The sequence below is a fragment of the Andrographis paniculata genome, unplaced genomic scaffold (assembly GCF_009805555.1).
Source record: "Andrographis paniculata isolate CXL003 unplaced genomic scaffold, ASM980555v1 Contig79END, whole genome shotgun sequence".
Lineage (NCBI taxonomy): Eukaryota > Viridiplantae > Streptophyta > Magnoliopsida > Lamiales > Acanthaceae > Andrographis > Andrographis paniculata.
In genome coordinates this window covers 2,326,981-2,341,468 of record NW_026137616.1, presented here as the reverse complement: position 1 = coordinate 2,341,468, position 14,488 = coordinate 2,326,981, and the positions used below count along the sequence as shown (strand labels likewise).

The 14,488-nt window shown below is 24.4% G+C and overlaps 1 protein-coding gene across 2 annotated transcripts; it reads left to right on the top strand.

The window, feature by feature from the left end:
• The first annotated feature begins 5,175 nt into the window (after positions 1 to 5,175).
• Positions 5,176 to 14,125, top strand: LOC127240704 (LEAF RUST 10 DISEASE-RESISTANCE LOCUS RECEPTOR-LIKE PROTEIN KINASE-like 2.5). 2 transcript variants are annotated; one of them, XM_051259513.1, is made up of 5 exons: positions 5,176 to 6,103; positions 8,969 to 9,034; positions 9,944 to 9,985; positions 12,171 to 12,315; positions 12,857 to 14,125. In XM_051259513.1, the coding sequence occupies exons 1-5, from the start codon at positions 5,233 to 5,235 to the stop codon at positions 13,887 to 13,889; spliced, it is 2,157 nt and encodes a 718-aa protein (XP_051115470.1). In that variant the 5' UTR covers positions 5,176 to 5,232; the 3' UTR covers positions 13,890 to 14,125. The 2 variants fall into 2 exon arrangements, with proteins under 2 accessions (XP_051115470.1, XP_051115472.1); XM_051259515.1 differs by having other exon boundaries at positions 5,177 to 6,097; positions 12,857 to 14,124.
• The last annotated feature ends 363 nt before the right edge of the window (positions 14,126 to 14,488 follow it).

Genomic DNA, 14,488 nt, shown 5'->3' with positions numbered 1-14,488 from the left:
AGAGTATATTTTTATAGAAAATATAAAAATTATATAATAAAAATCTGAAACCAAACTTTAAATTATTAAAAAATAAAGTCAAAATCAGATTCAGTCTTATCCTTTATATTTAATTTTATGTTACTCTTTTTAAATATATACTACTTATTATACTTTTGTAAAAATAAAATGAAAAATGTTGTATATTTAATTTAATTGTGGCAAAATATACAAATCATTGTACTATCCCATTTGGTAAAAGTACTAAAGTAAAAAAATGATACGGTTGTATGGGATGAACTCGTAAATGTGATTTGGATTTCGAATATATATATATATATATATATTAAACGAAGTACTTACATAAAGTCATGCTTACAATAATAAATATATTACTCCCTTCGTCCAGTGCATATAATTTGTTCTTATTTTTTATTTTCGTCCGTCCCATGTAACTTGTCCTTTTTATTTTTTAAAATATAATTATGCACTTTAATAGCATTTTAAATTTTAAATTTTAAATTTATAATTTTAATTAAACTATTTACTTATCTTAATCTTAATTTATAATTATTTTTACTAAATAATAATTATTTTTACTAATACACTTTTAAATTATTTACTCCCTCCGTTCCACATAATTTGTCTCTATTTTCTATTTTCGTCCGTCTCACGTAACTTGTCATTTCTATTTTTGAAAATATAATTATACACTTTAATCGCATTTTAAATTTTATAATTTTTTAATTTTAATTAAACTATTTACTTATTTTAATCTTAATCTATAATTATTTTTACTAAATAATAATTATTTTTACTAATACACTTCTTAATTACTTATTAATTATACTTTACTTAAATTCTCGTGTCTACAGTAATAGACCGTAGTACATGGGACGGAGAGAGTACTAATTATATTTTACTTAAATTCCCGTGTCTGCAGTAATAAACCCATATTACATGTTACAAGGGATCGAGCGAGTAATAATGATGACCATTACTAAATTATTTCTCAAAGCAAACAATTCCGAAGCAAAAATTTTAGATCATACCTAAAATATTTTTTTATTTATATAAATTACAAATGCAAACACGATATTTAAAATAATGACATGCAAGTTGCTGCGAGCAGAAGCAACTGTGTCATCAGCACAGAATTTTGAATTTGAAAATTGTTGGCAAATCTCAACCGTCCGTTAAGGCCGTCACACAGGCTCCATAGCCTCCACGTTTCATCGTATTTCACTTCCAACAAAACAATAATAATAAAGTTTTTATATTTTTCCTAATTTTTAAAATTCATACAGAAATTAATGAAAAACAACAAATTATTATTCCCCATCTAAAAAGTATACAATTATTTTTGTTTTATTATAATTAATATTAAAAATATTTTTATATTTATATAAATTATTTCATAAATATTATTATATTTGTATTATTAAAAATTAATATAAATATATTTATATATTTTTTATTTATACTTATATTTGATGTAATAATTAATAATTAATATTAAAAAAAAAAAACAAACTGTATATTTTTATTTTTATTTTTTTGCTAGAGGAAGATAGTACTTATTTTCTATAGTACTTTTACTATTCTCATCCTCACATTTTTACTTAAAAAAAAAAACAAATAATAATTTTGGTCTCATTAAAATTTTTTGATCAATTTAAATTTAATTTTTTGATAGCTAATTTGGCTGATTACAATCGTGTTGAATGGCTTAAAAAAGCAACTAAATTTTACAAAAAAACAAGTTATTCACATTCTAACATAACATTTTATGGAGTCCGTTCCAAAATACTCATTCGGTCCCAAAGTATAGTCTTATTGTGTTAGACACATGATTTAAGGAATATTGATACTTTCTCCGTCCATACACAAAGTATATATTTACTTTTGACGCAATGTTTAAGAAATAATAGTATTTTAATTATAGTAGGTAATTAAAAGTAGTGTAACGACATTTTTGTCCTTGCCTTTTGGTGTAAAAGTAATAATGTGATATAAAGTAAGTGAATTTTTGGGAAAAAAAAAAAGTATTTAATAAAATATTTACTTTGTAATTGGACGTCCCAAAATAGAAATATATATACTTTTTAGCTGGACGGAGGGAGTATTATATTGATAATTGGTAAAAAGTAAGGACAAATGACTTTTTTGGCCTTGTGAGTATATTAGTGTAAAAAGTAGTGACAATTGTGTAATAATAATGAAAAAAATTGAGATAGTTTTATCATGATATGACTATTTATGGAGATAAGGCTATTGCTTTGGGACGGACAAAAATAGTAAATAACAATATTGTAGTGGGACGGAGAGAATAATAGTTTTATTTTCACTTTTAGTAACCAACCTTTCATATTTTTACCAAATTATTTCTAATTTTTCACAATAATTACACAGGAGCATTTTAGTTTTTTTAAAATATTTTTACATCAACTATCAAATAATATTATTAATTTTTAATTTTCGTGCTTATTTCAAATGTCTCTATTATTTGGGACAAGCAGTATTTTTTATATATCATAATAATAAAATTAAAAAAAAAATCTAAAAACGCTATGAGCACTAGACACATTCAACATTTAGGTGCTCTCGGTACGGCCGGCCCGGCCCGGCCCAACCCGACAAAGAAAGACTGATGAAGTCCACATTGATGTCGAGCTTACGACCCATATCATACATACTTGCTCTTCACCATTATTATTGGTGCTTGCATTTATTTAGGCTGTGTTTTATATTTTCTTAAAACAATATATTATATTTCCTTCATCCCAAAACTATAATCTTAATTAGGTCGGGCACAAGATTTAAGAAATATTAATTTTATATTAATAGTTAGTAAAAAATATAAATAAAATTTTTTTTTGCCCTTATGAGTGTATAGTGTAAAAAGTAGTGACAATTGTATAATAAAAATAAAAAAGTAGAAGTAGTTTTATGGTGATATAGTTATTTATATAAATAAGACTATTATTTTGGGACGGACAAAAATGGTAAATAAGATTATTGTATCGGGACGGAAGGAGTATAAAATATTAATTTAAATTATTTTTAAAAAATTCGAAATTTCAATATTTTCATGAAAAAGGAGTTTTTTTTTTTTTTTTTTTTTTTAAATGAAATTAGTTTCTAAATGTAGTAATTCTACTTTCAAACCTCAAATTTTAAATTTAACTATTAACCACTTTTTTTTTTAAGTATCAAAATAAAAAATAAAATGCAAAAGATCAGCGTCAACTGTCAAGAACGATACAGGTGTAATTTTGTTCAACGTTGACTCCAAGTCTTCGTCTGCACATGCATTAAAATTTAAGCATTAAATTATATCGTGACCAATAATTTGATGGAACATTCAAAATTTGCCTCCTGATATATACATTGTCATGTTTTATTCTTATATGATTTTCTAACAAATATAAATATATAACAACAAATTTAAATAATACTATAGTGTAAGAATTTTGATTTCTCATATATTACAGCACAAAAATTAAAATTATTACATATATACATATATATACCTTAGGAGACAGTTAACGTGTGTTTGTTTAGGGGTTTGAATTTTGAGTTGAGATTTGAATAATAAAAAAATTGAATTGAAATAATAATATGATGTGATATTAATAAGTATTGATGTGATATTTTGAATGTAAAATTGATTTTTAGTATAATATAAAAAAATATAAAAATAAGTATTCGAGTTAATATTTTGAGGGAAAAAATATTGTATGAACAGTGTAAATCATTCTCAATCCTCCAAACAAAGACACCTGTAAATGTTTACTAATTACAAAAAAGATAATAGTATTATAATAATGATGATAGGCAATTGAATTAGATAATTTGTTTTTTCTCTTTCTTTTTTTAATTTTTTTTTTTTTTTTCAAAAATAACCAAATGAATTTTGCATCGGCTTGGTCCGCCAATATTAAAACTTTACTTTTATTTTTTCAAATTATTAAGACATCATATATATATTATATATTTTAAAATCTTAATTATTTATTAAATATATATATTTCTATCTCATAAAAAAAATATATCAATTCATTTTTTATACCATTATATTTAATATTAAATTCGAAAAAAAAGGAAATATTTTTATATTTTATATTTATATTACACAATTCAAATATATATATATTTTTTAATTTCACTTATTAATATTTAAAAATATGCATGCAGAAAATAAATATCTTATTAGTTATTACAAAAGGAAGCAAAAAAAACTCAAAATTTTTTATATATATGAAACACAAATTATATATTTTTATTTTAAAATATAAATCAAAGCTATCTTTTCTTGCTATATTATTAAATTTTACTTTCTTGTCTATTAAATATATATTTTTTAATTATAATAAATAATTTTTACATATTTTTATATTTATATCATTTAATATTAAATTTACACGTAACAACTATTGACTCATTATATTTTTTAAAATATTTTTATTTTATATAAAAATCAATTAATATAATACTATATCGATTAAATCTCTATCTAGCCCATACATATTTTATACGGGAGTATATTTTAACTCATTTTATCCTATTTGAATGGATATTTTATTTATTTATTTTAAATATAAAAGATTGTATAAATAATAGTATAATAATAATAATAACTATGTGTAATATATTTTTTTTTTTCTGTTTCAAAATAATAATTTTATTTTATTATTTTTGTCCGTCTAAAAAAGAAAATAGTTTTATTTTTATTTTTGGTAAGATGTTTTCACTTTTCTACAAAACTATCATCACCTTTTTACAATAATAATTATGTAGAAATATTTTAGTATTTTAAAAACATTTTTACATACATTCAATATAGTAATATTATTATTTCTTAATTCTAGTTAATCCCAGATGGAGTATTAATTTGTTTTAAAAATAATATATCTATTTTTCTATTCATTTTATTTTTTTAAGTAATTGTACATAATCTTTCTAACGTTACAAATACTTTTTTAATTTACAATATATTATATAAATATCATTACTTTTATATAATACTATACTAATAAGATTAATTTAATTTTTTAATTTTTATTTTTACGATATTTTAATATAATACTAATATTTTAAAAAATTTATTAAAAAAAAAAAAGCAAAATGATAAATATATATGGAATCGGATGGAGTATATTGATTTATTTTGATAAAAAGAAGAAATCCAAAATAAACACTTAAAATGAATAAATTAATGCCAAGACCTCATCATCTGAGGTCTTCACCACGATGAAATATCCCAAATTCCCCAAAAAATTTCTCCTCCTCCTCCTCCTCCTCATCATCTTCCTCTCAATTAATTTTCCGGCGGGATCTCTCGCCCAACCCAACGGCGCCGGCGACGGCGACTGTGGGAAGCCATTCGACTGCGCCAACAAATACAACCTAACCTATCCCTTCTATGACGCAACCACCGCCGATCTGCCGAGCATAAAGCTCTGCGGCCACCCAAGCTTCGCCCTCCAGTGCGACGGCGCCGGCGACCCTTTCCTCAGTTCCTCACAGGTAACCTACCGGCTTCTCAACGTCAGCTTCCTCAATCACACTCTCAAACTCGCCAGAGATGACCTATCCATCGACGTCTGCCGGGGCCGGGGGGATCGCGCCATGGACACCATTTTCGACCCCAATTTCTTCCAAATCTCGCCGGAATCCGACGCCGCGGGAAACATCACTCTTTACTACGACTGTAGCTCCGTCGGCGGCCGGAGTACGATTCTCAATCAATTTTCCTGCAACTCGAGCGACGGAACTGAGACCGTGAATTTCTTCTGGGTTAGGAATGGTTATAATTCGTCGGCCGGCGGCGCCGCCTGCAGGCGACGGATAACGGTGCCGGTGGACGGGGCGGCGGCGCGTGCGCTGTACAGGAATTCGTCGAGAGGTGCTTTGCAAGCTGCTGTGCGGGATGGGTTTTTTGTCCGATGGTCGGCCGATAATGACGCGTGCGGCGAGTGCTCCAGACTCGGCGGCGCGTGTGCATACAAAATCAGTCACTCTACAGTGCCGACGGCGAATGGGTTTTACTGTTCCAAGCCCTCACTCAACAAAAACAAAAACGTTAACCCACGCGCCAAAAAACAATTACCAACGGGTTTGTGTAAATACTCCTCAAAGGCTCAATTTGCTCAACTTTTTTTCCCCATTAAATTAATGCGGTGTGTTTTATTATTATTTTTTTAAGTTGGCATTTTTTCAAAATACTTTTTTTTTACAAAGTAAATATATTACACACTAATTTGATTTTTACACGCAAATTAAGAAAATTTAATATTTTATAGATATACAGTGTTAAAATAATGTAATATCTATTTTATCTCAAAAAATAATATGAAAAAGTAAAAACTAGAAGTATTTTGGTATTGAAAGTTATTTTTTCTAAAAAAGAAAATAAAAATTTTGATTTGGACAGATTAAATGAAAAATGAGAAGTTTAGCAGTGAACGGATCAAGTATTTATATAATTTTCTATATTTTATACTCTCTCCCTCCCGAATTTATCTATCCATTTTGTTGATGCATGGGATTTTAAGAATATTAGTATTATATTTGGGTAAAGTAGAAATACAAGTAAAAATACTAAATTAACCTATTAGTGTTGTATGATACAAAGGTAATAGTATTTGTGTAATATATTGTAAATTATAAGGGTATTTGTAATGTTAGGTAGAAAGTACAATTACTAAAAAAAGAAACAGATACTTTGTTATGAGACGGACCAAAATGAAAAGATAGATAGATTGTTAAATATATAAGAAAAATATATTTTAAATTATTTCACTATACAAACAAACACATTTATTTATAATTAAAAAATTAATTTACAATCTTACATTATTCATATTTTAATGGTATGTTTTCGATGGATTTGAAAAAAAATTAATTTGAATTAAGTATTAAGATAATGTATTATAAGATATTTTGTGGAAGAAAAATATATATATATATATTTTTTTGAAAAAATAGAGTTCAAATAATAAAAATTGTGAATTTTATAGCAAAAGAACAAACTTTTAAAATCACCATTATATATATATATTATTCTTTCTGTCCCATGATCTATTTTCATTTTTTAGTCCGTGTAACATAAGATGATTTATTATTATTATTATTATTATTTGGTAGATTTAACAATTTTAAATATTTAATAATTATAAATTAATTTAATTAAATTTCAATTTTTTTTCTAATGAAATTCATTAAAAATCTTTTTGTTTATTTTAAATAAACAAATATATTATTTATATATAAAAAATTTTATTTTTATAAAATTAATTTATATTAATGATAGATAAATAAATATAAATTTTTTATTTATTTGTATTATATGAAATTTTATTCTTTAAATATGATAATCATATTGTATATATATATTAAAATATTTAACACATATTTCAAATTTTTTAAATTATAAATATTAATTTTAATTTTAATAATACTAACAATACTATTTTTATAAAAATAATAAAATAATATCATAATTAATAAATTATATTTTTATATTAAAATATTGAGTTTGTTTACTTAGTGTTTTTAAATGAATATATTTTTTTATATTATGTATGAAAATATTATGTTGGTAATATACTAATGAATATTTTTTTGTTGAAATATCGATTATTATTATGAGTGAATTCAATATTTATACTCAATCCGTCCACTTAATAAATTTATATTTATTTTTTGTATCATTATATTTGATATTGAAAATATCTTTATATTTGTATATTTTTTTGTATAAACATCATTATATTAGTATTATAAGACCCTAATATAAGTATTTTTTTATTTTTTTTTAATTTGTACTACGTTTTGATATAATAATTAATAGTCAAATATTAACACACAAAAAACAAATGTAAACTTTACAAGTAGACAAAGAAAAATTATTTTAATGTGTATATTGTATTTTTTAAAAAATATTATTTATAAGAAATCGTTCCAACTTAAAAATATTTACTGAACAAACTCATTATTCTTTATGTCATTTTATGTAAACGGATGTGTTTGTTCATTTAATTAGTATCTTCTTTATCTTCATATACTTGCAAATTACAAATTTATCCAAAAAAATCATAATATTTTACTATTAATAAAATATTATTCCCTTCTTACTAGTGAAAGATATTCATTTGATTTATGAAAGTGAATTAAAGTACATTAGTAATTTATAGATATATAATGGATATATAGTACTTCATCGGTTCAATTAGAAAGTATACATAAACATTTCATTAAATATCCTATTTTTTTTTTCACAAATACCTTTACTTTACATCATATCATTACTTTTATACAAAAAAAAAAGTAAAGGCAAAAATGTCATTACACTACTTTTAACTACTCACTATAATTAAAATACTATTATTTCTTAAACACCGCGCCAAAATTTTACTTTTGACAAAATAATAGTACTTTTTATTCTAATGGATAAAATATTTTTTATTATAGTAAAAATGAATAAATATATATATACATTTTAAGTAGAATGAAAAAGGTATATTTTGTTTATTTAGATATTCTTTCTTTTTTGTATAAACTAGGCGTGGGAAAGAAAATACCACCGCATATACAATTTCGAAAAGAATTTATGGTGAGTATATAAATTGATATTCTCAGTATATACTAATTTCAGTATATATTGAAAATATTGTGTATTATTTAGATACTCGATATATATATACACTGATAACATCAATATACGGTACAGTATCAATATGAAAAAATATCATTTAAAAAATTTCGATAAAATATACAATATGCAGTATAAGGTATCGACTCACCTCTAAATATAAACTACTCGTTTTCATCTATTTAATGTTTTATTCATAAAATACTTAATTAACAATAATATTTTATGTAATTTTTAGTTATTGTTACTTTGAATTAATAATTAAAAAAAGGTTAATTAGTCATTTAAATTGTTATATATATACATATTATTAAACCGTATTTATTTTTGCAGATAGAGCTCCAACGGCTGCTCCTGACCACCCGTTTCAAAGCAGCAATGCCTCAAATTTGGTCCCAAGTATATCTCAATATATATATATATATATATATTTTAATTATCATAGTGATGAAATTAGTATCTAAATGTTGGAGAAGGGGAGGGAAAATATTATAATTTATTTAATATTTAATTAATAAATTTAAATAAATAATAATAATATAATTATATATAAATTTAGATAATTTTGAAATGACAAATTGTATATAAATATATAAAAATTAATATTTTTAAGACCAACTCCAACCCACTACATATGCAGTGGGTTGAGCAAAAAATGTGGGTGGGGGACTCCAACCCACCCCACCTCCACTCCATTTTTGGAATGGAGATTTTATGATATTTTTTTTTTGTATTTTTTGAGATGTATTGTGTAATTTTATTTTTTAGAATATGATATATAATTTTATTTTTTGAAAAGTAATATAGAATTTTTATTTTTAAAATTAATATATAATTTTACTTTTCGAAAAGTTATATAATTTTATTTTTTTAAAGTTACGTGTACTTTTATTTATAAAAATTTATGTATAATTTTTTATTTTAAATAGTTATTTGTCTTGAAAGCATTAAATTATTTATTTAAAATTATTTTATTTGTAATAGTTATTAATTATAAATGTTAATTTTAATATATGTAATTTTTAAATAAAATATAAATGATATGTGTATGGATTATAATGTTAAAATAATTAAAATTGGGGTGTAATTTATAAATATAAAAAGTTATGGAGTAAAATTACTGTATTTGTATTATAGCAACTGCAAAAATGGAATGACGAATTGGAGATAGTCTAACACTAAAAAAATATATAAAAAATTGGGCTTGGACTCTAGTGTAGTTCCGTCCGGAGTATAGATATTGATATATGCATGTGTGATTTTCGTGGTTAAGCAATTTAATTTATTGGCATTTTCTTTAAATTTCAGGTCAGAAGCACAGACAGCCTAACCAAACGAGGATTAAATTAGGTAGAACTTATATAAATTTGGATTCCTACATATAATTTAATTATTAATTTTTATAACCCCTCTATATATTCATTATATTTTGCTTTAGTACTTTACACGAAACCGAAATACCTACTAAACAAATAACCAAAATACAATAATGAAATATAAAGGCAGATAAATACTTATTACAAACTATAAACACAAATCATATACCTCTTTCGTCCCATAATTATGTATCCGTTTGCTTTTTGCACGAGATTTTAGAAATATTAGTATTATATTATAATGTAGTATGAATAAAATAGAAATGACTAAACTAACCTTATTAGTATGGTGTGATATAAAGTAACGATATTTGTGTAATATATTGTAAGTTGTAAAGGTATTTATAATATTAGGTAGATAGTACAGTTACTTTTTGATACTTTGTTATGGGACAGACTAAAATGAAAAAATTAGGAGAAAGTATATTATATATATATATATATATAAGAGATCAATGTGGACTCCATTTTTTAAAAAAGTTATACAATCCTCCAATCTCAAAATTTTGAAATTTTTTTTTATTTATTTTTTTTACAGTTTTATTGAATTAGACAGAATTACAATTTTTATTATTTGATATAAGTGATAAAGGGGTGATATGGTTAAAGAATAAACAAAATTGTTATTTTAATTGATGTTGTTCATAATAAACAAAATTGTTATTTTAACATTATATTATTTTAGTTATATTACATATTTTATTTCAAATATTAAAGGTAAATCATAATTTTTAAATATTTTTCTATAAAATAATATTTTAATTTATTTTAAATGATAATGTTTTTATTTTTTTTTAAAAAATATTTGTTATTTATTTAATTATTACTATTTCTATAAAAAAAATTATTATTCTTAAACTTATTAAAATATTTAAAAATAACAATAAAATTTATAAAAATTTCTATAATAATGTATTTTGAAATAATAATAAACTTTTGTTGATTGTTCCGTGCGTAGCATGGAGCTTTCCGCTAATTTATATATATTTTACGACTACAATCAGAGTTCATTTGTACGGGAGGATCCATGTTCCTCAAAACTATTTATATGTGTATGTACAGTACTCTCTCTGTCCCAAACATTCTGCAACATTTTATTTTTGGGTATGTCTCAAACACTCTCCAATGTTTCTAAAATAGGAAATAATTAATTATACTTAAATCTCTACCTCACACTTTATCCCCTCCCATCATCTAAATAAAAAAATAAAATATATATTTCTCTCTCCATCACATCACCTAATTTCTAAATTATCATACTTAATACTACTCACCTAAAAAACCCATGCCAAAAGTAAATGCTGCACTTTTATTTTGGACGGGAGAGTATTATTTTAATAATTATAATAAAAATGACCTTTTAATAGTGCAAATTTTATATTAACTTTTTAACCAATAGTCTGTTTAAATTAATATTGATTTAATAATAGTAGTTGATTTTAAAATAATTTTACTAGTAATACATTTGTTTATAATAAAATATAAACCCAAACTATTGTGGATTATAATATCACATCCAATCATTTTTATTTTCGTCCCGAGCTCCATGCATGACAAAAAATATGAGCGTGTTTATTTTGTATTTCTTTTAATTATTTTTTATTTTTTTGTCTTTAAATAATATTAATTATTAGATCAAAATTTAGTACAAAATTTTATCTTATACCATTTTTTCCCCTTTTTTTTTCTTCAAAAATTTGTCATTTTTAAATGTCTATTTTGTCTTAACTTTATATCTCCATCAAATGGTCTCTCTTTCCAATAGCAATTATTGATTCCATCGTATGGTTGTCTTTATACAGGGATTCGAATCTTGAGTTTGGAATTTAAAATTTTAAATTTAAATAATTATTTTATATAATATAATATATATTTAATTTAATAAGATTTTTGCATAAAAAATAATTAAGAGTAAAAATCCCCTAAAGAACCCCAAAAAAATCACAACATTTTTTTTTTTTTTTCCATTGGTGATGAACACATCAAATTTTATTACAAAAAATATTACCGTACTATATTTTCAAGAACTTAGCCTATGCGGTTTTATTTTGTTTGTGCATATGTACTATGATAATATTTGGGATAAATGCAAAATATATATTTTAATTAAATACAAATCTTATAACTTAATTTGTTTGTGACAATTCTTTTTTCATTAGGGTTGGCATTTGGTGCAATTGGTTTAATTTTAGCATTCATTCTTGTTTCAACATGGTGTTGGAAATCAAGATATTTTCCTCATGCAATGGCAAATCCAAATATAGAAAAGTTTCTACAAGAAGATGAATCACTCACTCGACAAAGGTATAGTTTTCGAAACTAAATCGAATTTATATATATAGTTGTTATCTTCTAAAAAAAAAATGTATTTATTTCATAGTAGTTTCTCAAATCAAATCGTACTATTTGAATTAGAAATTTAAAAAATAAAAATAAAAATGCACCTTTAACAAAGTAATATTTCCTCCATCCCATTGACATTTACTTTTTGCACGTAAATATTTTAATATTAGTATTATATTGAGTTGTAGTAAAAAAATGATAAAAATACCTTTATTAATAATGTGTAATATAAAAGTAATAACATTTGTGTAATATACTGAAGTTAGAAGAGTATTTATTATGTTAAATAATATTATAATTACTAGATTAGAAAATAATAACTTTATTTTTGAACGAATAAAAATAAAAAATAGTAACCTTTTAATAGAATGAATGAAGTATATCAATTTTTTTTTTAAATATAAAATTCAAACTAAATCTACTCAATCCAAACAAAAGAACGATTGGTGTTTTTTTCTAGCTCGTTCAAGTTTTGTTTATTTTGTGGGTTATTTTTATGTAGGTATAGATATTCCGAAATCAAGAAAATGACGAGAAACTTTAATGACAAGCTCGGTCAAGGAGGATACGGTAGTGTCTATCGAGGAATGTTGCCCAACGGATGCCTTGTCGCGGTCAAGGTTTTAGTCGAGATGGATAGCAACGACGAAGAATTCATCAATGAAGTTGCGAGCATTAGCCGAACTTCTCATGTCAACATTGTCCGTCTATTAGGGTTTTGCTACGAGAAAAACAAAAGAGCTTTAGTCTACGAATATATGCCCAAAAAATCATTGGATAAGTACATTGGAGATCCAAACACAAACCTCGACGTGGAGACATTGTACAAGGTTGCCCTAGGGGTCGCCAAGGGTTTGGAATATCTACACCGAGGTTGCGCTACAAGGATCATCCACTTCGACATCAAGCCACAAAACATTCTTTTGGACGAGAATTTGTGTCCAAAAATATCTGATTTTGGGCTCGCCAAATTGTGTAAGAGGAAGACAAGTATATTCTCGGTGTTTGGGACAAGAGGCACCATTGGATACATCGCTCCCGAGGTATTCTCCCGAAATTTTGGAGGAGTTTCTGACAAATCCGATGTCTATAGCTATGGAATCATGATTCTTGAAATGGCCGGAGCAAAGGAATTTTCGAAAGTTGATGTGGTCCAATCAAGTGAGAATTATTTTCCGGATAAGATCTATGAACAAACGATACTCCCCGATTGTCTTGATAGAGAACCTATGGATTGTAATGAATCCATGATTGAGGATGTTAAGGACGAGAGATCGAGGAAAATGTTTCGCGTAGGATTTTGGTGTATACAGACAATGCCATCGGATAGGCCATCGATGTCTAAGGTTGTCGAAATGCTTGAAGGAAAGCTTGAATCGATACATATCCCTCCAAAGCCATATTTGTTTAGTCCTAGACAATTGCGACACAAATTTTCGCCTTCATTGTCTGTTCATTTTGAGATCGAAGCATCGAGTGAATATGATCGATTGGGGACTACTACAGAAGCTACGTCGTCCTCTACACTTTCTTGAAATGCAAAGAGATTGATCGAGGGGAAGATATATGGTTAGAAACCAAGGGTTCTGTTCATTTTGGATATAAATACTCGATAATATAAAAAATAATATTTATAAAATATAATATTTTATATTAAATTGTAATTTTTCTTTTGAATAAATTTTATATTATATGTTGTGTAAGTATGTATATATTGTCTCTCTTTTATAATATTTATCAAATAATCGTGTCACTAAGAAATTGTTTGAATGAATATTCTCGTATGTATGCATACGTTGAAAGTCGACAATGTTAAAAAAAAATACTGAATTTGTTCTCATGGTATTTGTTCTTTCTAAGAAAATTTAATAATATTTTATTAATAAAATTTTGTTTAATTATATAATTTATGTAAATTTTTATTAACAAAATAAATTGTACGTCGAAATAGATATAATTATAATAAATTATATTTTTATTATTAATTAATTAATTCGAAGACGATTAGCGAATTGATGAAAGATGTCGACGGACGAGAGAAACAGACTTTGACTTGGTAATTTGTATGGGGAAGTAAATTAGGGTTTATTTTTAAAAATAGCTGTTATTATATTTATATAATTTTAGTAATATA